The sequence below is a fragment of the Sorex fumeus genome, unplaced genomic scaffold (assembly GCF_029834395.1).
Source record: "Sorex fumeus unplaced genomic scaffold, SorFum_2.1 ptg000013l, whole genome shotgun sequence".
Classification (NCBI taxonomy): domain Eukaryota; kingdom Metazoa; phylum Chordata; class Mammalia; order Eulipotyphla; family Soricidae; genus Sorex; species Sorex fumeus.
This window is the reverse complement of record NW_026606070.1, coordinates 5626996-5651171: the sequence shown is the minus strand read 5'-3', so window position 1 is coordinate 5651171 and position 24176 is coordinate 5626996. Positions and strand designations below refer to the sequence as shown.

General features: G+C 47.8%; 1 protein-coding gene across 1 annotated transcript; it reads right to left on the bottom strand.

Moving 5' to 3' along the window:
• Nucleotides 1-489: 489 nt before the first annotated feature.
• Nucleotides 490-24173, bottom strand: ABRAXAS1 (abraxas 1, BRCA1 A complex subunit). The gene is made up of 9 exons (XM_056111141.1): nt 24076-24173; nt 22476-22566; nt 16402-16438; nt 11196-11262; nt 8435-8628; nt 7209-7328; nt 4618-4702; nt 1695-1806; nt 490-872 (listed from the first exon to the last, which is right to left on the bottom strand). The coding sequence occupies exons 1-9, from the start codon at nt 24160-24162 to the stop codon at nt 490-492; spliced, it is 1176 nt and encodes a 391-aa protein (XP_055967116.1). The 5' UTR covers nt 24163-24173.
• Nucleotides 24174-24176: the final 3 nt, after the last annotated feature.

Genomic DNA, 24176 nt, shown 5'->3' with positions numbered 1-24176 from the left:
ATGTTGTTTGGGGCTTGGGAAATAGCGGGAAGGGCTAGAGTGGCAGTGATGCTCGGGTGTCCCCTTTCCTAGCCCCCTGACCAACAGCTAACCCAAACATGGTTCACAGGCGCACTGGGTATCAGGCACCCAACCCACTCAGGTCTGTTCTGAGGAGAGGCCTCTCAGCACCGAGAGATGATTCCTGTTCCAGTACCGTGGGAGTCGGAATCTTAGTGATATCAATAAAAATGAAACACATTCACCTTAGACTTCTGTTGTAAAAAAATAAGGCTGATTTCTTTTAATTCCAAACACTTTTTTTTTTTGTAAAAAAGCCATTTCAGCTTTTAAGGGGACAAAAAAAAAAAGGTTTGGATTGTAAAATGTAAAACCATCCGTTTTATAAAAAAAAGTCCTTTCTGTAATAAATGTGCTGGAAAGGATCGCAGAAGTCCTGCAGATAACGGTGCCCAGCAGAGAGATGGAGGGGGTGACCGTTGCCCAGCCTCAGAAGGTGGGTGAGTGCGGGTAGCGGCTCCTGCCAGGCTGCCCGTCCCCGTCGTCGCTCTCGGGGCTGCTGCTGGCATCCGGGGGGCTCGCTCGGCCTCGCCGGCTCCTCTTCACTCGCCACTGGGTGCTGGCCTCTCGGGCTGGCCGCTTGGCCGGCCGGGGCTCGGGGCCCAGCTCGGGGACGTCGGGGCACTCCACCATCAGGGTCAGGCTGTCGGCCACGGGCAGTGGGTGGGTGGCCGTGCAGGCACTGGCTGAGAGCCGCCGGCCCCGCAGGGAGACCACACAGGAGTGCAGAAGCGCGCAGGTGGGGAAGAAGGTCCGCAGGGCTTGGCAGAGCCACTCGTTCTCCCGGGGCTCGTCCTGCACGGCTTTCTTTCCTGGACAGAGAAACAGTTCTGAGGATCAGAAACTCCACATGATTGCATCCATCCAATTAGCGAAAGAAGAACGGCATGCATAATCCTTAATTCTAGTTTATATGCTGATATTCTAAGATCAAATTTGTTAAAATCGAGCACACCCGGCCATACTCTGGGCTTATTCCCAGTTCTGTGCTCAGGGGTTACTTTTTTTTTTCTTTTTGGGCCACACCCAGTGATGCAAAGGGGTTACTCCTGGCTTTGCACTCAGGAGTTACTTCTGGCGGTGCTCTGGAGACCATATGGGATGCTGGGAATTGAACCCGGGTCAGCCGCGTCCAAGGCAAACACCCTATCTGCTGTGCCCCTCAGAGATTACTTTTGGCAGGGCTGGGGGACCAAGAAGGGTGCTGGGGACTAAACCTGGTCGGCTGTGTGCAAGGCATGTGACTTGCCCGCTCTCCGGCCCAAATCTATCAGAGTCCTTAATACCAATGGTACACAACAGCACAGGACTGCTGCAATGGGACCACGGTCATTTCAGGACTAACTAAACAACTACTTCCAGCTTATTATTCAAGCCCCACTCTCCCGTGAACACCTGTCTCGCTTCCTTGTCGCTTTCCACTCTGGAAACAGTTCATCACCCATGTTCTCCAGTAAGTACACACTTCTCTCTTTCCCCTCATGTCTTTCTAAATAAGTTTCAATAAAAACTGGGAAAAAAAAAAAAAAACCTTTACATTCCAATCTTATGAAGGGCAGCTTCATCAGGTTGACCAGATGCCTCATCTAAATTCAGGTTTTCACAAAGCAGTGATGCATAAATACTCTCTTTACCTTCTTCACTCTGTGCTTGTCTTCTCTTTCTCACTTCCCCTTTTAATCTGTTGACGTCCCTGAGCAGTCTCTCCACTGCTTGCTCACTTTGTTCTACTTTCATGCATATACTCTGCAAAATAAAATAATGCAAGGGTATGAATAAAATTCTAAGCTGAGAACGGTCTCAGTTCACAAATAATATAAATTCTGTGTGTAATATTATTTGCCTTTATAATTTTATCTCACCATTTCCTATAGGAATTCACTAACAATAATCCCTTGTGTTCTATAGGTAATAAAATGCTTTTATTTTATATTATTTTGTTTTACATCCTTCCTTTGTGGGGGAGGATGCTGACACCAAGAACCAACCTCATTTGGGCTGGAGCAATAGCACAGTGGGTAAGGCGTTTGCCTTGCACATGGCCAACCCAGGTTCAATTCCCAGCATCCCATATGGTTCCCCAAGCAGAGCCAGGAGTAACCCCTGTGCATCGCCAGGTGTGACCCAAAAAGCGAAAAAAAAGAACCAACCTCCTCAGTCCATAAAATGCTTTGTAGTAGCTATATTAACTTCCCATTTTCATGTAGCTTTATCCTACCAGTTATTTCTTCAATAATAAATTAAGGAAAAAAAAAACCCCATGTAACTCGTACTGAAACAGGCATGCAGTGCCGTGGGGCTGGTTGTGGTGTTGGAGCATGTGACTTGCACGTGTGGGGCCCAGGCGGGATCCCCAGACGCAACCACACTCCTTGCCACAGAGACAGCAACAACAGTGCTGTTCTGAGAGTCAGTTACCGCAAACGTAACGTCAAGAAACTGACAAAAAACTACAATGAAAATGTGGGGCCAGAACGCAGCTCAAGGACTGCAGTGCATGCCTGCACGTGGGGCCCAATCTGACCCCCGGCAGCTCAGGGAACCCCATGACCACCTGGAGAAACCCTTGAGCACTGAGCCAGGCCAAAAGAGAAAAAAGAAAAGAAAAGGAGAATTGTTCTATTGTTAGCCAAGAAAATGAGAAAGATTTTCCTTCCTGAGAGAGAAACTGCATTTGAAATACGACTGGCCTATGTGTCTGCAGTAATAAGTACTAGAATCTTTTGACTCTGGTTTCATTTTGAGAATATAAATAATAGAAATTTACGTTACTTCTAAGTTAGTGTGACATCAAAAGTCGATTTCATTTACTTTTTGGATGTCTGCCCGGCTGACTGCCACCAGTAACCCCTTAATAACCTTCACATTAAATGAACCAAACAATACTAGTATGTAGTCAATCAGTAAATTTTAATTTTTTCTTTTTTACAAGGTATGAGGACTCAAAGCCAGGGCTTCACCAGGCCACATACAACTCTCCCACGAAGATAAGGGAGACAAAGTTCTGAACTATGGTGTGTCCCTATTCTAACCGAGTCCGTCCTTTTTTTTTTTTTTCCTTTTTGGGTCACACCCGGCGATGCTCAGGGGTTACTCCTGGCTCATGCACTCAGGAATTGCTCCTGGCGGTGCTTGGGGGACCATATGGGATGCTGGGAATCGAACCTGTGTTGGCCATGTTGGCTGCGTGCAAGGCAAACACCCTACCCGCTGTGCTATCGTTCCAGCCCCCCGAGTCCGTCCTTTTAACAGGGTCCTGCTACACTACACTACGAGATCCCCGGCATAAGAAAGAACCAGACAATGAAGCTAAATGAAAGCTGTTTACCTGATGCATAAAATTAAAAAAACGTTACCTGAACTATAAAAAGTTACCACTCCTTGGTGGTATAAAGGAGTACACAGCTCTCTACGAGCTGTACTCAACACCATCGAAAGCAGGGGAGCCAAACCCCAACACCCAAACTTAAAGATGCGCCTGTCAGAGAGGCAGGGAGGACAGGGTGGGGTGTGGGGGTGTGGGGGTGTGGGGGTGTGGGAGGGGCCTGAGATAAGGGGCCGAGGGGAGGAGGGAAGCTGATCCTGGTGGTGGGACTGGGGCTAGAACTGGGGCATGCTTAAAACCCAGCTCTGAATTACTTTGTAAATCATGGTGTCTTAAAAACAAAAACAAAAACAAACCTTAAAACCACGAGCCAAATGCTTATGTGCCCATCACTGTCAACTGTGTCAAAACATTGGGGGAAAAGTGGAGAAGGTGCAAAACAAAAATGGTCATGCTACAGCAGGACTCTGGATATTTCTCTATCTTCTAAAATTCTTACATTAATAATAACTAATTTTCGAAAGTACAGTCTTTGCAGCCTATAAAATAAATCAAGCCCCGTTTCTCTGTGTTCCTTCAGTGAGTCTGGTGGCCACGGCATCCGACCTCTCAACCTCCCTCTGGAGTGCAGATCTCTGCTCAGTGACCCACCAGCCTGGCCCTTCTCGCTGCCCCGCCAGTGCTTCCTACCTGCTGACCATCCTGATTCCTCTCTCAGGCTGCAGCGCCAATCTCCTGCTCCCCTGGCTTCCTTCCCTTTGTGCTCCAGGGGCCCACACGGTCTCCTGCATGTGTAACCCCACCCCGAGTCTACTTCTCAAGGGAACTGAATTGGCCAGTGAGAGAGAATTAGTAGATACTGTGTTCCTGACTCTTCCCTTTCCTTCCTAGCCTCCATAGGAGTATTTCCCGCCCATTGCCACGATCTCCTCTGGCTAAGGAAGTACGGAGAGAGGACACGTCACTCAGCAGAAGTCTCAGGTCTCACTGTGGTCTCATTGTGGCTCTCTACGGCACCCACGATTTCTGTCTTATAAAGAGAAAGATCTCACGTGGCACTGCCGAGTTTTGAGTGAAGGCAGTATCTCGCAGACCACGGAGAGTCTGCTCTAAGACCCACGGCAAACTAATACAAAACTACAAGTCTACTCAAAAGTCAGTTTACGCCTAAAAGATTCATGATCATTTTGACATGAACTTTCAGTTGTTCTTCTAAGTGACATTTAACGTACCTTTAATTCTTCTTGTAAAGAAGCATACATTTCATTTATCTTTTGTATCTCCTGTAAAGATCCATCTTCTTTAAAAAATGCAGAGCTGTAAAAAATAAACAAGCATTGCCTCAGAGGAAGGTATGTAACTCATTTTCATGGTGCGGGCCCAGAGCACCCGCGTCATGGGCTGGAGTGTGAGCTTTGCTTGGGGAAGACCGAGGCAACAGCACCACCAGGAGAGACGTCTGAGCTGAGGTAGGAATAGCCCCTCGACACTGCTGGGTTTTCTCGTTCAAAAACAAACCAAAAACCTGGGGCTGGAGAGCTAGTACAGCAGCTGGGGCGCTTGCCCTGCATGGGGCTGGCCTGGGTTCCATCCCCAGCAACCCATATGGTCCTCTGAGCACCGCCGTGAGTGATCCCTCGTGAAGAGCCAGGAGTAACCCCTGAGCATCGCCGGGTGTGACCCAAAACGCAAAAAAAAAATAAATAAATAAATGAAAGAAAGAAAGAAAGAAAGAAAGAAAGAAAGAAAAGGGGGAAAGGTTTCTTAGTACTGGGGACCAATTCAAAAATAAAGCTTAAATCATTGGTTGAGGGGCAACATTAAATTTATCATACTGTTTTGATAAAGAAATATTAAGACATGGGTTACGAAACATCCCACTTTGCGAGAAATGGAAATTTAAATTTGCATCTTAGTTATCAAAGAAATGCTGTTTGAAACTGCTCCAAGACATTGTTTTGGACTGGAGTGATAGTACAATGGGCAGGGCACTGGCCTGGTACTCGTCAGACCTGGGTTCAGTCTCCGGCACTCTGTATACCCCTGAGTACCGCCAGGAGTAATTTCTGAGAACTGCCAGTTCTGGCCCCCAAAGAAACATTTGTTTGTTTTGAACAAAAGCCAGCAGAGTGCTTGTGGTTTACCCCTGGCTCTGCATTCACGGATCACTCTTGCCAGGGCTCAGTGGATTATACATGGGGATTATGGATCATACAAAGCCCAACAGCTTTGAGCAAGTGCAAGGCAAGCACCTTCCCTGCTCTACATTTTTTCTTTGTGTATGTGTGTGTCGGGGGGCAGCGGGAGCCAGTGCAACCACACCCAGACAGGGCTCACGCCTGTCTGCACTCAGGGATCAGAATCACTCCTGGCAGTGCTGGGGGGGCGGGGCTGGGGGTAGGGGTGGCACAGCAGATGCCAGGGGTCAAATCCAGGCTGGCTGTGTGCAAGGGAAGTGGCCCCTCTCTGCACTCTCTCTCTGTCCCCAGCTTCGCTGTATTTCCCTTCAGGTCCGACGAAACATTGTTAAGCACTGTGGGAGCACAAAAATAAAGTGTAGTTCATTTTCATTAAACTTACTCTACCAAATATTCTGTAGTATCTGTTATTTTTGACAATTCGTTTCTTTGTTTTTTTTCTTTGTGGGTCACACCCGGTGATGCTCAGGGGTTACTCCTGGCTTTGCACTCAGGAATCATTCCTGGTGGAGCTCAGGGAATCATATGGGATGCTGGGAATCGAACCCAGGTTGGCTGCATGCAAGGCAAACACCCTACCCGCTGTGCTATCGCTCCAGCCCCAGACAAAACGTTTCTTAAAAAATTGAAAACTATGGAACCATAGCTGGAAGCCTGCCTCATGAGCAAAGGGGAAAAGGTAGCTGGAATAGACAAGGAATCACCAAGAAAATGATGGCTGGAGGAATCGGTCGGGATGGGAGATGTGTGCAGAAAGTAGATGAAGTACCAAACATGATAACCTCTCAGTGTCTCTATTGCAAACCACAATGCCCAAAAGTAGAGAGAGAGAGAGAGTATGGGGAATCATGTCTGCCATGGAGGCAGGAGGAGGGTGGGAAAAGGGGGCTATACCGGAGGTATTGGCGGTGGGGAATGTGAACTGGTGGAGGGATGGGTGTTTGATCATTGTGTGATTGTAACCCAAATATCAAAGCTTGTAACTATCTCACAGTGATTCAATAAAATTCAATTAAATCAATAAAAATTAAAAACCAAAACAGAAAACTATGGCACCAGGGAGATAGCTCTAAGGGCTGGCAAGCGGGCTTTTGTGTCTGGGAGATCCTGGTTCCAGCCCCAGCACTGTCGGCCCCAAACTGCAAATCACCCTCCCTCCGCTGACTATGGAATGTACTGTGTCTTCCGCCGGTTTCTTTCCTTTCGGTGGTGCTAGGAACTGAACCCAGGCCTGACCCATAAACCAGGGAGTGCTTCGAGAGCCCCAGCCCACCCCCATCAAGTCTCATTTTTGGATCTTATTTACTAGCCATTAATGTCTTTCATCTGAATTGCTGCATTGGGGAGGAAAATACAATAGTTAACACTTTAAGGCTAGTTATTAACATCTAAGATGGAAAAGACGTTAAATTCTCAGGGTATGCAACAGTCCTCTGTGTGTGTCTTCAAACTGGCAAAGACCAGGAAAGAGAGAAGGAAGCAAATGCAGAGAACGGCCGGAGTGCGGGGCCGGTGCTCCTTTCCCTTTCCTGGTGCTCCTTTCCCTCTCAGCCCTGCCGCCCTGAGACGGGAAATCAAGTCAAAGGCGGAGCGAGAGCAAGACTGGGGCGGTTGTGGTCTCTTACCTGTGTGTCGTCACCGCCCGGTGGAAACCCGCGGACACGCAGGAGCCTGACACCGTCTTATAGCCCACCTGTTCGGACATGCCCAGGTTGGCCACCACCAATGGGATCCTGTGGAAAAGCCTGAAGAAAGAAACACTTAGAGCTACAGCCAAAGATACGAATGTATATCTATTCGCACAGATTATTCTTTCCCTACAAAATTAAAAACAAAATCCCAAGATTCAAAGAAGTGACTGGAGGCTTTTCAAGGCTGTGCACTATTAGGGCCGGAGCAACAGAACAGTGTGGGAGGCTGCTGGCCTTGGAGGTGGTTGACCCAGGTTTGATTCCCGGCACCCTGGGGGTGCCATGAACCCACCAGGGGTGATCCCTGAGCACAGAGCCAGGAGCAAGCCCTGAGTACCGCCCAAATGTTGTGCCCTGTGGTCAGGGAGACTGTGCAGAGGGTGGGTGATTGTGCCCCATACCGCGTGTTAAGGGCTGCTCCATCTGGCAGAAAAATCACCTGTGCCTAAGCACTGCTTGGAGGGGTCCCTGCTGTCCCCCCCACCACCCCGCCTCCAAAAAACAAGTGTGAGTCACACACAGAGGAAATGGCTGAGAACCATGAATCAAACCACAGAGCTGTGGGCATGGGGGGAGAGGGAACCAGGGAGGAGCCAGAGTGGGCCAAGTGGGTGTGGCAACTTCCAAGAGGTGTGACAGGGTCCTGTGCTGGAGACATGCAGAGCGGGTAGGGTAGACCCAGATTCAATCCCCTGAATCCCCTATGGTCCCTCGAACATATACTAGGAGTGACCTCTGTGTACCAAGAGTAACCCCCAAGCACCAAAAAAAAAGAGAGAAAGAGAGAAAAAAAGAAACTGTATCCTGTAAAACTTCATGCATTGATAAAGACTAATTTCAGAAGATTTTTTATTGTGATAATCCAATACAGTAATAACCGGAAAGTAGTTGGTAACTGCAGAAAGTATAACAAAAATATTGGGGTATATTTTTCTTTTTGTTTTTTTTTCTTGGCTATACCCAGTGATGCTCAGGGCTCTCTACTGGTTCTGCACTGAGGAATTACTCCGGGCAGTGCTCGGGGGACCATACAGGATGCTGGGGACTGAGCCCAGGTCAGGCACATGCAAGGCAAGCGCCCTGCCCGCTGTACTTTCTCTCTGACCCCTGGGTTTATTTTCCTTTGAGCTGAAGACTGTGAGTGACTAGGCAATACTCACCCTTTCTGAAGTCTGTATAGGGCATGTTCCAGCTGATGAGTAGAGCAGCTTTCTGTTATAATACTTGGTGTTAACAGTAGAAAAACAAGTTCCTGGGTTGAAATAAATGTCTGCAAATTTTGGTGAAGCAATCTTTCTCTAAATGTCATGGTCTGGTCTGAATGACGTCGGAATTTGTACCAACCAACTACATTCTGAAAGAAAACACCAGTGGTTACAATTACTGCGTTATCTGTCATCATTAAGCAACAAAAATGGAGGCCTTGAAGAAAACGACTTTTCTTGATAATTTAGAATATTTAGGCTATCTACATGTTATTTACCTCCCAGTTACGGAGCTATATTAACTTCACTAAAGAAAGATGAGGGAGAAAAACTTCCTCATTTCCTCTCAATTTACTTGTAATGGGAGTTGCTAGCTTCAAGTCTTCAAAGATTCGAAATCTGCCCTTCAAATCTTCAAATCTTGCCTCACATGTGGATGACCCCGGCTTGAATGCCCAGCGCCACCAACAGTGGTCCCTTGGTGGCAGAGAGCCAGGAACAGGCCCTGAGGATTACTGTGTTTGTGGTCCCCAAACAAAGTAAGAGCTGCCTAAAGGCTGGAGAGACAGAGCAGGGCTTAAGGCTCCTGCCTCGCATGCAGCGGACCCAGATCTGATCCCCGGCACAGTGGATGGTACCCCCCTCCCCCCAGCAGTGATTCCTGAGCACAGAGCCAGGAGGACCCAGCAGTACCACGCCCAGCAGTACCCAGGACTTCATCTCTAGAGCTGGAGACCCAGCAGAGGGGTAGGCTGAGCAAGACCCTACACCTGCAAATCCCCCGAGCACCGAGCCAGGAGTAGCTCGGAGCTGCCCAACTTGTAGCAACTGTTTTATGCTTATTAAACTGAAGAAATGAAGTGACTTCTGAGCATTTAAGGCGAAGCCACTTCTGGTGGCAGGAGAGTACGAGGGCAGCAAACTTGCCTTGCACACGGCGGCGGCTGCTTCCCTATTTTGACTCTCGGGCACTGCACATCATCCCCCGAGCACTATCTGGGACCCCTCAGGCAACAGTGGGCTGACCCTTGAGAGTGGAGGCAGGAGCAGGCCAGGCGGGGCCAGCCCTACCCACCCCCACCAAGAAAAAAAAGAAAAAAGATGTAAACAAAACAAACAACAACCCCCCTCCCCACCTTTTATTCTTTTTATTTTTTGCAATGCTCAGGGGTTACTTCTGGCTCTGCACTCAGGAATTACTCCTGGTGGTGGTCAGGGGACCATATGGGATGCTGGGAATCGAACCCGGATTGGCTGCATTCAAGGCAAACGCCCTGCCCGCTGTGCTATTTGCTCCAGCCCACCCCCCTTTTTTTAAATACAGAAACACTGTAAATAAACTAAACCTCAATTAAGGGAAAGCCCCAAAATTAAATTGGAACTCAAGATTCTTTTTACAATTATGCTTTTTCAAAAAAAAAAAATAGAAATTGGGGTAGAGTCATACCCAATTGTGCTGAGGGCTTATTCCTGGCTCTGTGCTCAGGGATAACTCCTGACAGTGCTCAGGGGACCCTCGGGATCAAACCGAGACAGATGGCCTACCCACTGTACTACCTCTCCACCTCCTTTTCCAAACCTTTTTCTCCCCTGGTTTTGGGGCTACACCCGGCAATATGTAGGTGTTACTACCGGCTTTGGCGCTCAGGAATTAAACTGGTAGTGCTGGGGTGATCATATGGGCGGCTTGGGTTTGAACCTGAGTCAGCCACATGCAAGGCAAACACCCTAACAACTGTACTAATGTACTGGTGTGCTACCTAACTTTTTAAGAGGAAAAAAGAGTACACAGAAATTTTTTGGGGGGGGGGGCAGGGCAGGGGATCTATTTTCATTACTTAATAATTTTGTTTTCTGAGGTCACACATGGTGCTACTCAGGGAACCATAAGGGATGCCAGGGATCAAACCTGGGCTGGCAGCATGCCTTATAAGCACCCACCCTTGGGACTGTCTCTCTGGCACCAGTGAAGGGCCACAATTTTGTTTGTTTGTTTTTGGCTTCTGGGCCACACCCAGTGCTCAGGGGTTATTCCTGTTCTGCACTCAGAAATTACTCCTTGTGGTGCTCAGGGGGCCATAAGGGATGCCAGGGACTAAATGCCACATGAAAAACAGGTATTCTATCCTCTGTACTATCACTCGCATCCCTCACTTACTGTTTCACGAGGCCAACTGTGCTATGGAAAAGTCAAATTAGGTGCGATAAAATATAGTGATGGGAGCCAAATGAAATAATAACAGTTTAAGTCCTAGGATAAATGGGACATGAAAGTGGTGTAAAGAAAAAGAGATCACTGTAAAGAATAGTCAAGGAACAAGATGAAAAGTTTTTCCTTTCTCTTTTCTGATTTAGGGGCCACATCCAGTGGTGTTCGGGGACCGTATGCAGTGCTGGAATCAAACTGGGGCCAGACGTGTGCGAGCAAGCACCTTAACCTCTGTACTATTTCTCTGGCTCGAGATGAAGTGTGTGTGTGTGTGTGTGTGTGTGTGTGTGTGTGTGCGCGCGCGTGCGTGCGTGCGCCCCATATGAATAGCTTTTATGACAAGTTTCCCTTTCGGTGTAAGCCTTTTGAACTTGGAAGGAATGAGATGTTTCTTGCCTGTTTTGTAAGACAGTATAAGGGCAAATGTAAAAGTTCCGTCAGAAAATAGCATGGATTTTAGGAGCTAAAAAATCACATATACAGTACCAAAAAGAAGTCAGATAATACCGTTTTAGCACGTGATAGTATGTTCTTCAGTGCTTGTACATTTACTTCACCAGAAGAATTGTAAAAGCTGTAAAAGTCAAAATTAAAAGTATTTCAAATTTAAAAATACCAATTAATTTCATTAGCTATGTTTGGGTGGGGTCACACCCAGCAGTTCTTAGGGAGCCATCTCAGCCCCTGTGGTGGGATGTGAAGGGACTGAACAGTGTCAGGACCGGGACCGAGGAATTGTCATCCCGCTAAGCCATCTCCCCAAGCCTGCAGTGCCCACGGCTTACTCCTGGCTCTGTGCTCAAGGGTCACTCCTGGTGGTGCTCAGGGGACCATATGTGGTGCCCAGCTCAGATGCATGCAAGGCAAGTGCCCTACCCACTATATTATTTCTCCTGCCTCTTCACTAGGACTTTTGACTTTAGCTACTCCTAACCCAAATCCATAAATCTTTTGTCAGATGATATTCTCGAGAAATCTTTCAAATGAATTTTAAACACAAATATGAGGTCTATAAAGAATAAAAAGGACTGGATTAACATCAAGAGAAAAATGTGTGTGTCTCTGTGTGTGTCTCTGTGTGTGTGTGTGTGTGTGTGTGTCTGTGTGTGTGTGTGTGTGTGTGTGTGTGTGTGTGTGTGTGTGTGGTTTCCTTTGGTAACTAAAACAATCTGTTAAATTTAGGCACTTAAGCTGGGGAGAGAGAGTTCAAAGGGTGAGAGCATGCTTTCCATGTGGGAGAACCAAATTCAATCCCTGGCACCAAATGGTTCCCAAAGCACCGGCCAGAAGTAACGCTTGACTGCTGAGCCCAGAGTGTCACCTCACGCACCACTAGGTGTGACCCTCCCCAAAATAAAACCAAAAACTACATGGGTATTTTTACGCTGACACAGGCAGACCACTTTACTTATTAAAACTTTTTTTTTTAAAAAAAAGATAACATTCAAAAGGGCATGTTTTATGAGTAATGAAAAAGTCACAAAAATAATTTAATTCATTGTTAATCAAAAAAAGAAAAAAAGAAATCTCAAATGAAAATAAGCCATTTACGAGTTGTCAGCTTCTTCAGTTTAGGTTACTGTTCATTCTATCATTAGAATGTCAAAGACTTAGGGAGCATGAAAAGGTAATTCTTTTTTATTTGAAATGCTTCACTGAATCACCATGAGATATAAAGTTACAAAGTTGCTCATGGTTTGGTCTCAGTCATAGAAGTTCCAACACTGTTGCTTCATCAGTGCACATTTCCCACCACCAGTGTCCCCAGTTACCCTCCCGCCACCTCTGCCCCAGCCTGCCTCTATGGCAGGCATTTTTCTTCATTCTGTCTCTGTCCTTTATGGTTTGAAGTACAGGTACTGACAGGTTATCCTGAATATCCCTTTACCTCCTTTCAGCACTCACTTCTTGTACAGGGTGATCATTTTCAACTGTCACTGTTATAGTGACCCCTTCTCAATTCTAATACCACTTCTGTTAAGCTTCCATCCATGGACCAGTCCTCCTGATTCCACTGTCCGTAGGTATTAGTCTCATATTATTTACTTATTTAATATCTCACAAGATGAGTGCAATCAATCTGTGTCTCTCCTTTGGACTCGTTTCACTGAGCATGGTACTCTTCATGTCCATCCATTGACAAGCAAATTTCATGACTTTGTTTTTTTCCCTGGTGGCTGTGTCGTATTCCATTGTGTAGACATAGCAATTTCTTTACTCAGCCATTTGTTTTGGGCACTCGGGTTGTTTTCAGATTCGGGCTATTATGAATAGTGCTGCAATGAACACAGAAGTGCAGATGGCATTTCTGCTGTGCATTTTTGGGTCCCGAAAGTATATTCCCAGAAGCGGTATTGCTGGGCTAAATGGAGGCTCAATTTCTAGCTTTTTTGAGGAATGACCATACTGTTTTCCAAAAGGCTGGACCAGTTGGCATTCCCACCAACAATGAAGGAGAGCTCCTTTCTCCCTGCATCTGTGCCAGCACTGGTTGCTCTTGTTCATTTTGATGTGTGCCAGTCTCTGTGGTATGACCTCGTGATATCTCACTGCTGTTTTGATTTGCATCTCCCTGATGATTAGTGATGTAGAGCATTCTTTCATATACCATTTGGCCATTTGTATTTCTTCTTTGAAGGAAGTTTTTGTTCATTTCTTCTATTTTTTGATAAGGTTGGATTTTTTTCTTGTAAAGTTCTACCTGAGCCTTATATAAATTTGATATTAACCCTTTGTCAGTAGGGCACTGGGTAAATAATTTTTCCCATTCCATGGGCTGTCTTTGTATCTTGGTCACCATTTCTTCTGAGGTGCAGAAGCTTCTTAGTTTAATGTAATTCCATTTGTTTATCTTTACTTCCACTTGCTTGGTCAAAGGTGTTTCATCTTTGAAGATGTCTTTAGCTTCAATGTCATGGAGGGGTCTGACTACATTTTTTTTCCCATTTACCTTATGGACTCAGGTCTGATACTGAGGTCTTTAATCCACTTTGATCTGATTTTCATGCCTGGCATTAGAAAGAAGTCTGAATTCATTTTTTTGCATGTAGCCGCTCAGTTTCCCCAGCACCATCTGTTGAAGAGGCTTTCCTTGCTCCACTTCATGCTTCTTACTCCTTTATCAAACATTAAGTGATCAAATATCTGGGGATCTGTGTCAGGATATTCAAATCTATTCCACTGGTCTGCGGGTCTGTCTTTCTTCCAATACCATGCTGTTTTAATTACTACAGCTTTGTAGTAGTTTGAAGTTAAAGAAGGTGATGCCACCCATCTATTTCCCAAGGATTCCTTTAGCTATTCATGGGGGGTTATTGTTCCATATGAATTTCTGGGGTGTTTGATCTATTTCTTTGAAATATATCCTTATAGGGACTGTATAATGCTTCGGGGACTATAGTCATTTTGATAATGTTAATTCTCCCATAAGCAGGGGAATGTATCTCAATTACTTCATGTCCTCTTTTATTTCTTGAAGCAGCAATCTCTAGTGTAAAGGCAATTCTAAACCTGTATGTATGTGGTAGACCCGAGGAATCCCTGGCACGGATGCTCACCCCGCCTTGATCCGAGGTCTATCTCTGGCATCCCATATGGTCCCCCAAGCACCAACAGGTGTGATTCCTGAGTGCAGAGACAGGAGTAGCCCCTGAGCATCACTGGGTGTGACCCCCCAAAACAAAACAAAATTTTCAAGGGCAAACAAGTCAAATAAAAGCAGGGTTTGCTAACGTAAAGTGTTGCCAAAAGGAGAAAAATATTTAGCTGATCAAACAGATCCTTCTACTTTCTCTCCCTGTTCCAATGTGAGAATTCTAACGACAAGATCTGATGCCTTTCCTTCTCTCTCCAGTGTGGGCGACTGCTGAGCTGCATCCCCTGGGACACTGGGCAGCCCTGAAGCCTGCGGGGGAAACTAGGACATGGGGCGTGGCTCCGGGGCAGAGCACTTTCCTTGCATGAATTGAGCCCCAGTTCTGAGGAGAATAATAATATTTGTGTACATCCTTTCTGCGGGATGTAACTGTATATCCTCTGAGCAGGCAGGGATACTGTTTGGGGGACAACTCCAGGAGTTCCCAAAGCAGCTACGATGAGGAGCGCGCTTGCCTTGCGGGTTCGATCCCCAGCATCCCATATGGTTCCGAGCACTGCCAGGAGTAACGCCTGAGCATCACTGGGTGTAGCCCCCAAACAAACAAGGCAAAGCACGCAGCGCTCCAGTCCACTGATCCATCTCCCCAGCCCCAAGCACTGATGGCTGCGGCGGTGACTGGGTCTGAGCCAACTCTCATGCATAGCCCAGGCCACATGTGCCGCCTTTATAGCTTCGGGGGGAGCATTTTCATTGAGTTTGGGGCCGTGACGGGCAGTTTTCAGGAATGCTCAGCTCAGTGCGTTCCAGTGGAAACCTCCAAGAAGCAATCAGAGCAGGGCTGGCAAACCTTAACTGCAGGGGGCCAGCTGGTGACCACCTGAGGCTCTGCGGGATGGGGGAGTCCGCTGCGAATCCCTCCACTGCGTATCCCTCCACTACGCTTAAAACACAGGGTACCTCGGGGCTGGAGAGCTAGCACAGCAGGCAGGGAGCTTGCCTGGAGCATGCCAGATCCAGGTTCAACTCCTGACACCACACATGGTCCCCTAAGCACTGCCAGGAGCAACTCCTGAGTGGAAGGAAGGAATGGAATGAAAGGAAGCCCTGAGCACTGCCAGGTATGGCCCCCAAATCAAAAACAAGAGAAAGAAAATCTTACTGTACTTTCGACATTGAGACAAACCTTAACATTGTTTTTATTCTCCGGCCTACAATCACCCTTTAAGAATGCATTTATTTTAGTGATCAAAAAATATGGGGGCTAGAGCGATAGTACCGAGGGTAGGGTGATTGCCTTGCCCACGGCAGACCTGGGCTTGATCTCGGGTACTCCATATGGTCCCCGAGCCCGCCAGGCACAGAGCCAGGAGGAAGCCCTGAGCACCGCCCAAATGTTGTGCCCTGTGGCCAGGGAGAGTGTGCAGAGGGCGGGTATCTGTGCGAAGGCCCCAGCACTGTGTAATCAGGACTGCTCCGTCTGGCAGAAAAGTCACCCGTGCGAGCACCAAAAGGCTCGAGGTCAATTAGTACCTGGGAGTGCAGAGGAGACCAACTAAATTTGCATACATCATGACAGGGAAAAAGCAAGGAGACAGAGCTAAAACGAGAAGTGAATTTTCAGGATTTTGTTTATTTTGCAAAGATTTTTCCCTCCCCTTGTTTTCGGGGTCACACCTGGCCGTGTTCAGGGCTTACTCTTGGCTCTGACTCAGGGTTCACTATTGGGGTTCTGGGGATGGCGTGGAGTGCCAGAGAGCAAATCCAGTCAGCCTGATGCAAGGCAAGCACTCTGCCCTCTGTACAACGATCACTCTGGCCCCAGGATTTTTTTTTAAAAGCCCTTTCATTCTAGCTGATACTATCATGTAGAACTGTAATTGGACAGCTTGTCAGTATGAAGACAAGTCACTCGAGAGAGGCAGCTCTCCATGGGGCTCTGTGCTCTGCATGTGGGCGCTGCGGTTCAACCCGGGATGCCACGAGGTTCCCTGGGCACAGCCAGGAGAGCCCCTGAGCATCGCCGGGTGTGGCCCCCAAACAAAAATAAAATTTAAAAATGATTTCACTTGCAAAGAGTTAATTTTAATAACTCATTCAGGTGCTCTTACTACTTACCTAAAAAGCTGATAGCACGGGATATATTTCTGAATGTCTGGAAAAACAAAAAGAGTTTTAGTCATGATTACATTCCTGCTGGAATCACATCTGTTGGGCAATTCACATTTGTAATCTCACTTCCTCGCTTTTTTGCTTGCCATATCTACTGCATTGTTTCTGGTTGAGCAACACCCCTGTCACATCACATCAAACAGTTACCCTCACAAGTCTAGGAGGCAGATGCACGCGTCGGGCCTTCTTTTAAGGATGAGGCAACAGATTTAAGGGGCTCAACTGAACCGGCGGCAGAACAAAACTCAAACCCAGAGCCTGAATGCTGTGTTTCATTCCCTCCAAATGGGCTTAAATAAAGGCAAAATAGGGGCTGGAGTGCATGAGCCAGGAGTAACTCCTGAACACTGCTGGGCGTGACCCCAAAAAAGCAAAAAAAAAAAAAAAGGTGGAGTTCATGCCCAATTCAATCAGCTTAATCAATGACTGAATTGAGTTGAAACAGAGCAGTATTCCTACATTTGAAAAAAAAAAAAGGCAAAACCAGTTAGGTTGAAGTTGCCAACGCCTTTCACATGTGAGGCCCTGGCTCCCATTCCCAACATGGCAAAAAAAGCTGGATTTTAATTCGTTTCCAAAGCCTTACTCCTGACACCCTCCACCTTGCTGGCAGAGGAACGGCCCGGCTCCACATCTCCTAAAGAACACGGTGCCACCGAATCTTCCCAGGCAGGCAGATCAGTGCTGAGAGCTCCAGGGCCTTCTCAGAATGGGGGTGGGGAGGGGATTTCCCCCTCTGCCTGAAGGCCCAGCAGCCCTTAGCCGCACCCGACACCCTCCAACCAAGAACCTGCCCGGCTCCGCAACTGAACCTCGTCACACTGCCAAGCCAGCAAATTATTCCAGATCTATGGCTCCCGGACCTCCAAATTTTACAGCGCTGTCAGCCCAGGGGGACCAGAGCAAACCTGGTGGACAGTTGCAGAGAAGAACCCAAGCTCCATGAGCCTGAACAGTAACACAGAAGGCGGGGCTGGAACGATAGTACAGTGGGTAGGGTGTTGGCCTTCCACACAGCCAACCTGGGTTTGGTCCCTGGCATTCGATCCCCCAAACTAGCATCGCCAGGAGTAATTCCTGACTGCAGGGCCGGGAGCAACCCCTGAGCATTGCTGGGTGTGACCCCAAAAAAGCAATAAATAAACAAATAAATAAATAAATAACACAGAAGGCTCAGCTAGCACCAAGCAGCCCCAGAAATCCTCAGATAATGACTTTAGTAAACATCAATGTGAGCTATAACAGTTATAACAAACTGACTCTCACTGCTCTAAGTTTCGACAATTCCATTTGTCTTTCTGTTGTAACAAATGATATGAAGCATATTTATTTGTGCCTACAAGGGGGTAGGCGGGATGATGGTTGGAAACTGGTGGAGGGAAGGTCATCCTGGTGACTGGAACATTTAATGCCTGAAACAACTGGATTACGAGCAATTTGGGCAATCAGTGTTATAATTTAAAAAAAAATTAAAAAACAAAAGTCTTACTCTAATTTTACCGAAATGGAAACAAACAACAGTCGTTTCCTAAAGGATGCAACAGCTACAAAACAGACACCCAGCTTGTAAGAAGTTTTAGTCCAATGTCAAATGTTTTCATCTCTAGGAAAAGCAACCATCATCTTCACACACTTTCTCTTATTTCTTCATTTTCAAAATTCTCTACTTCCTTTCCCATTTGCTGTTCTTGCTTTGGGACAACCCCCGATGGTGCTCAAGGGTTACTCCTGAGTCTGTGCTCCGGGATCAGGTCACTCTTGGTAGTGCTGGGGAAACACGGTTCTCCTGGCATATAGACAAAGCCTGGACTCAGCCCCCCACCCCCGCCCCCATCCTGCCCAGAGAGCTAGACATGGTATTTAGGTGCTGTGGTTGCTGTTGTTTGGGGTCACACAAAGCAATGCTCAGGGGCTACTCCTGGCTCTGCATTCAGGAATCACTCCTGGCAGTGTTCGGAGACCATATGGGATGCCGGGGATCGAACCCAGGTCAACCGCATGCATGGCAAACGCCATTTCTGCTATACTACTGCTCTGGCCTCCGATAATGAGTTTTAATAATCACTGAACATGGATTCCAGTTCTACTTGGGTGTATGAAGCTTGAATGAAAAAAATTAAAATGCTTGGCTTCAATGGCAGGTATTTATTGTCAGCTATGTGCTCTGTGCTAGGCTCTAAAACTTATCAATGACTAAGATACTTTTTTTTTTTTTTTGCTTTAAAAACACCCAGTCCTCTTCCTCATTATGTTTCTCTTCCCCATCTCCCTCTCAGGTAAAATTTCATTCTATTATTAAGCATCCACTGGCTTCTTTGTCTTATACTTTGTCTTCTCATCAAATTTTATTCTAGACACCGACCTGATGGCAAATACAAGTTTTTCTCAGATCGATCCCTGGCAGAAATAACCCTGAGGAAACAGACAGCCCCTTTGCTGTCCAGCACACAGCACCTTCTACCCTTGAGGGCTGGTTCTTAGAAAGCAGCCTTCGAGCAAAGAAAGAAGATCCACAAATATAGCGGATCCTCAAATAATGTTGCTTTCTTTTCATTTAAACACAGGGATAGAGTCCTCCTCCCCACCCCCCATCAATAATACAATAAAATGCTGCTGAATGATACAAGAAAATATTGGAGGACCAGAAGTATACAGGTGTGGATGAGGTAAGTTGTGGCATGGCTAAGGGTACTGGACTCTTCCCGGTCAGCCCCTCTGAAGGCCTTACGGCCAGGCTGGGGACAGCACCAAATGGAGGACATGCCGGGCCAGGTCCTACCCTGGCAGCCAGGCACAGCCCTGAGCTTCACTGAGTGAGAGCCACCAGGAGTGGTGCCGACATCTCAGGACAGTGCTGAGGTGGCGCATGGAAGGTTTTAGGCGCTGGGGGAGACTAAGACTAGGTACTACTGCAGAAAGGCGCCGCATGGGCCCTGCGCAGCACTGGGTGTGGGCCAAACATAATGGCCAAAGAAGCGACCCCTTGGGCCAGGACTGCTGACCTGCTCACTCACTGCTCTGCAGGGGTGAATCTTACAATCTAACACCTCTCCTCTCCTCTCCCCTCCCCTCCCCTCCCCTCCCCTCCCCTCTCCTCTCCTCTCTTCTCCATAGGCCTCTCGGGTCGACCAGATGTCCGGCGGGACTCGCGCTCTGCAGGGGTGAATCTGAAGGTCACCTGCACAAGGACAGCAGCAGAAGCTGCCTGCTCACCTTTCAGGGTCCCAGACACACAGTGCAAAGCACTCAGTGAAGGAAATGCACGGACAGTTAGCGTGTAGCCCCCTGTCCCGGAAATTCCTTTTTTCTTTCAACATTTCTAGCCTCTTTTGTTCCAAGACCCAAGTGCTACGTTTTAAGAGATGGTTAAGTTTCAAGCGACTCCTCGTCTTCCTGTTTATAAGTCCTGCGGCAAAAGAGCAGGCAGCGACGAGAGCCAGGTGCTCTGGGTAACGCCAAAGGTCTCCCCTTTTGGCTAAACGCTGTGTGCCAGTGTTTGGCTTTGGAGTGCACCAGGCTGCTGCTCTCACTAGACTAAATTGGCATCATACTGTTTCCGATTAACAGAAAAACACAGTCATTCAGAGCCAGGAAAGTAAGTGATGGCACACCCGTACAGTGGGAATATACAAGCGTGAGAAAGAATGACAAGCTGGACCATAAAGGATTCCACTCTACTATCTAGGGAGATACTGAACTCTCTGTATCACGATACTCCTCGTGTAAATGAAATACGTGCACATATGTGTTTTGTTGCATTGTGTGGCTTTCCAGCCATGCCACTGGTCCTGAGGGGCTTCTCCCAGCTCTGTGCTCAGGGGAGCATACCTTACCGGGCTCCAAGGCAGTCAGCCGGCATGTAGGGACGCACGCCAGCCCACTGCGCTCTTCGGTGGATATTTTGTTGGTTTATTTTTGGGCCACACCCAGCAGTGCTCAGGGATCATCACACCTGGTGGGCTTGGGGGACCATCTGGGATGCCCGGGGTGATGCCAGGTCAGCCACATGCAAGGCAAGCATCCTACCTGCTGTACTATGGCTGTGTATTACTAAGTTAAAAAACAACAACAAAACCCATGAAATCAAGAATGGCTGCCACAAAGGACACTCTAGTGTTGGGTCAGTCTAAATTCAGTTTACACACAGTACCTTCATATGCCTATATACTTCCACTTGTAACATTCTAAAGTGAAAGACAGGGAGGCCTGGGATACGGCTGAGTGTATACTTCACATGTATGTGTGAGGCCCCAGGTTTCACCCCAGGAACTGCAAAAACAAACAAACAACAACCCCCCAAAAAGTGGCAAACAAAATATGATAGCTTAATCATTCTGAAAAATAATTTGCGAGGACAGATCTAGTACTATCTATTCTTCAAACGTTTTGCAGTTGCCTTTATAGACGATAAGTAAAGTTTAAACGGCAGGTTTGTTCTCCTTGGCCCTACGAAAACATTCTTTTGGTTTCAGAAATGCCTTATCTTGATGTACAGTTAAATCTAAAATCACCGCCCTGGGAGTGCAGGGGGCAAGTTGGTAACTGAGCAGGGACCAACAGGCAGGACATCTGAGACCCCTTCCCGGAGCTGGGTTAAGATGAATGCCACACCCTACCTCACAGAGACTAACGCTATTGAATTGGTAAACTTCAGTCTCACGCTCTACACTGCTGGGCCAACAAGAGTTAAAACGTTTATTCCTGAGAATAACACGCACCCATCTGTACTCACCAGGTAACCCCTTTGTCAAGCAGCCACCTGGACTGACTCGATGATGGAAGTGTGCTCTGATGGCCAGAGAATACTAGAGCGGGTAATGCCTTGGATGTGGCCAACCCGGGTTCGATTCCAGGCATCCCATGAGTGATCCCTGTGTGCAGAGCCAGGAGTAAGACCTGACCACCGCTGGGTGTGCCCCCTTCCCCACTAGAAGATGATGACCCCCCTCATCCTGCCGCCAGCAACGTAAGAGAAATCATGTCCTGCATATCTGATCCTATGTCCATAACCATATCTTTCCCCCTCATACATGTACAACACTCTGTGTAACTATGGATCACAGTGAGCCCTGCATGCTTTAACTGACGCTCTGTTCTCCCACTTATTGGAATGCAGCTACACAGTATAAATCTGGTCACTGCTGCATTCTGGGCTGAGGCTTCGAAGCCCTGACCCACAGCGCAGTGTACAGTGAGGATGAATAAAGCTTCTTGTCCCTCTGCCTTCCGGGCCTTGGGGACCCTCACAGAGGATACGACACACTGTTCATAAATCATAAAGCCATGAATGAATAGGAAGAGCCAGACCAACCTGGTGGCCCGGGCAGGAGTGGAACAAGGCCACAAAAACAATTAGCAAACGTTTATAGAGAACTTAAACAATGTATTAAGATTCCTAGCAGCAGGGGACTGGAGTGATAGCACAGCAGGGAGGGTGCTAGCCGTGCCCACAGCAGACCAGGGTTCGAACCCCAGCATCCCATATGGTGCCCTAAGCACCGCCAAGAGTAATTCCTGAGTGTAGAGCCAGGAGCCCCAAGCATTGCTGGGTGTGGCCCAAACCCCCCCCCCCCCCCCGCCGCATGCAAATAAATTTTTAAAAAAAATCTAATTTTCCAACTGAACTTTATCCTCCCTCCCCTCCCACCTGCCCCCCCCCCCCCAGCAGCAAACTCAGGTCCTCACAAATACAAGGATCTCCTGCTAATACCTGGCCCTGTATTTTTTATTATTATTACTATTTTTGCTTTTTGGGTCACACCTGGCGATACCAGGTGTGACCCAAAACAGGGGTTATTCCTGGCTCTGCACTCAAAAATTGCTCCTGGCGGTACTCAGGGGATCCTATGGGATGCTGGGAATCGAACCCGGGTCGGTCGCATGCAAGGCAAACGGCCTACCCTCTGTGCTATCACTCCAGCCCCGCCTGTATTTTTTTTTTAACAATTAAAAATTTAAGCTGATCCCTCTCAACATAAACTGAAAAAAAAAGAAAAGGGAAACAAAAATAAACCACGTACCAATTGTATAAACGACTTCAACATCATCCATTTGGGAATCAGTGATGCTATTCTTGGCTTCACCTTTCACTTCTCCGAGGAGAAATCCTTCCTGTGTGAATGAAAATAAGCAACACATGAAATACATGTGAAAACTTCCCATTCAGTTACCGGGCCGGAGAGGTAGCAGAGTGGTTAAGAAGCTTATCCTGCATGTGGCAGACCTGGGTTTAATTCCTGCACCCCATATGATCCCCAGAACTCTGCCAAAAGGAGACCTAAGCACTGCCGGCTGTGGCCCCCAAACAAAATAAAAACAAAAAGAACTACCATTCAGTTACTGAACCAACTAATCTAGCCCAAGTTTTTCACCCTGTACATGCAATCGTGCTCCCGAGTGACAAGTACACAAAAGAAAGAACAGGTACACTTCCAGTTTAATTGGGAGAACATGGGCAGTTATATGAAAAGAAGCAGAGGAAAAACTGCAAATGACGTTGTGACTTCAACCTATCTGGAAGCAAAAAAAGCTGAAAGCCAGAATCAACTCGTGGTTGCTTTCTCTCTGAGAGGACCACACACAGTTTTAAGGGACCACACACTGGACTACCACCAGCAACGGAACATCCCAACAACCACCTCTGGACTCACAGCACGGTTCTGGGAGCCACTGGATACCTCTGAAAATGAAAGGACAACAATCTTTATTTTCAGAATGAAAATCATGCCAAGACCCGGGTTCAATCCCCAGCACCCCATACGGTCCCCCAAGCTCCACCAGGAGGAGTGACTACTGAGCACAGAGCCAGGCATGTGTGGTTCCCGCCCTCTGATCCCCCCCAAAACCAAATATGCCTGCATATGTACTGCCATTAGAAACACTGACAAACAATGGTTTGTTAAAATCATGGTGTTTATTTCTGCAAACTAATCCTCCCCTCTGAAAAAAAAAAAAAACCACTGTGTGCAACTGTCTACTAAGCCCTCACCCTAACACTACTTTTGGGGCTCAATGTTTCCGAGCGTTGCTCTGAATTTCCTAAAAATGAAAGTTTTGGAAAACAAGCATTAGTACCCAAGCAACTTCACGAATTCACTCACCCAGAAGTATTTTTTGAGTCTGGGTGGGAGTGATGAAAGAGCCTGAAATGCAATACCTGATCATCGGAGGATACACCAGCTAACTAGCCAAGCCCTTTTTCGCTTTAATCTGCTACGGAAGCAAACCAGCATCGCAGACCCGACAAAAACTTTTCATCCCCGAAGCTCACCCCGGCCCAAAAGAGGATGCCCCTAAGCCGCGGGGCATGCAACACCTGCTGCCTTCGATCTGTCCAACTCCTTGCACCGTGCACAGCAGCTGCCCCGCTGGAAACCGCGGGGTGCAGAGCTGGGGAGCTGCAGAGGAGCTGGGGAGTTGGCGGGCACCGGGGCAGCTCCGCCAACTCTCCGTTCGCGCACGCCCGAGCCGAGCGGCGCCGGGGTGGGCTCCCGGGAGCCACCGCTGCTCGACGGCTGCCCCGGGGCTGGCGGGCCGGCACGCGGCGCCGGCGGGAGGAAGGCGCCCGCGCGGGCCCGCTCCCCCGGCCAACGCGGCCCCCCGCCCCCGCCCCCGGCTCACCGTGTCCGAGTCGGTGTTGAAGTGCTGGAAGGCGAGCGCGCCGAGCACAAAGCCCGACAGCACCGCCGACGTGCTCTCGCCCTCCATGCTTCCGCCGTCTG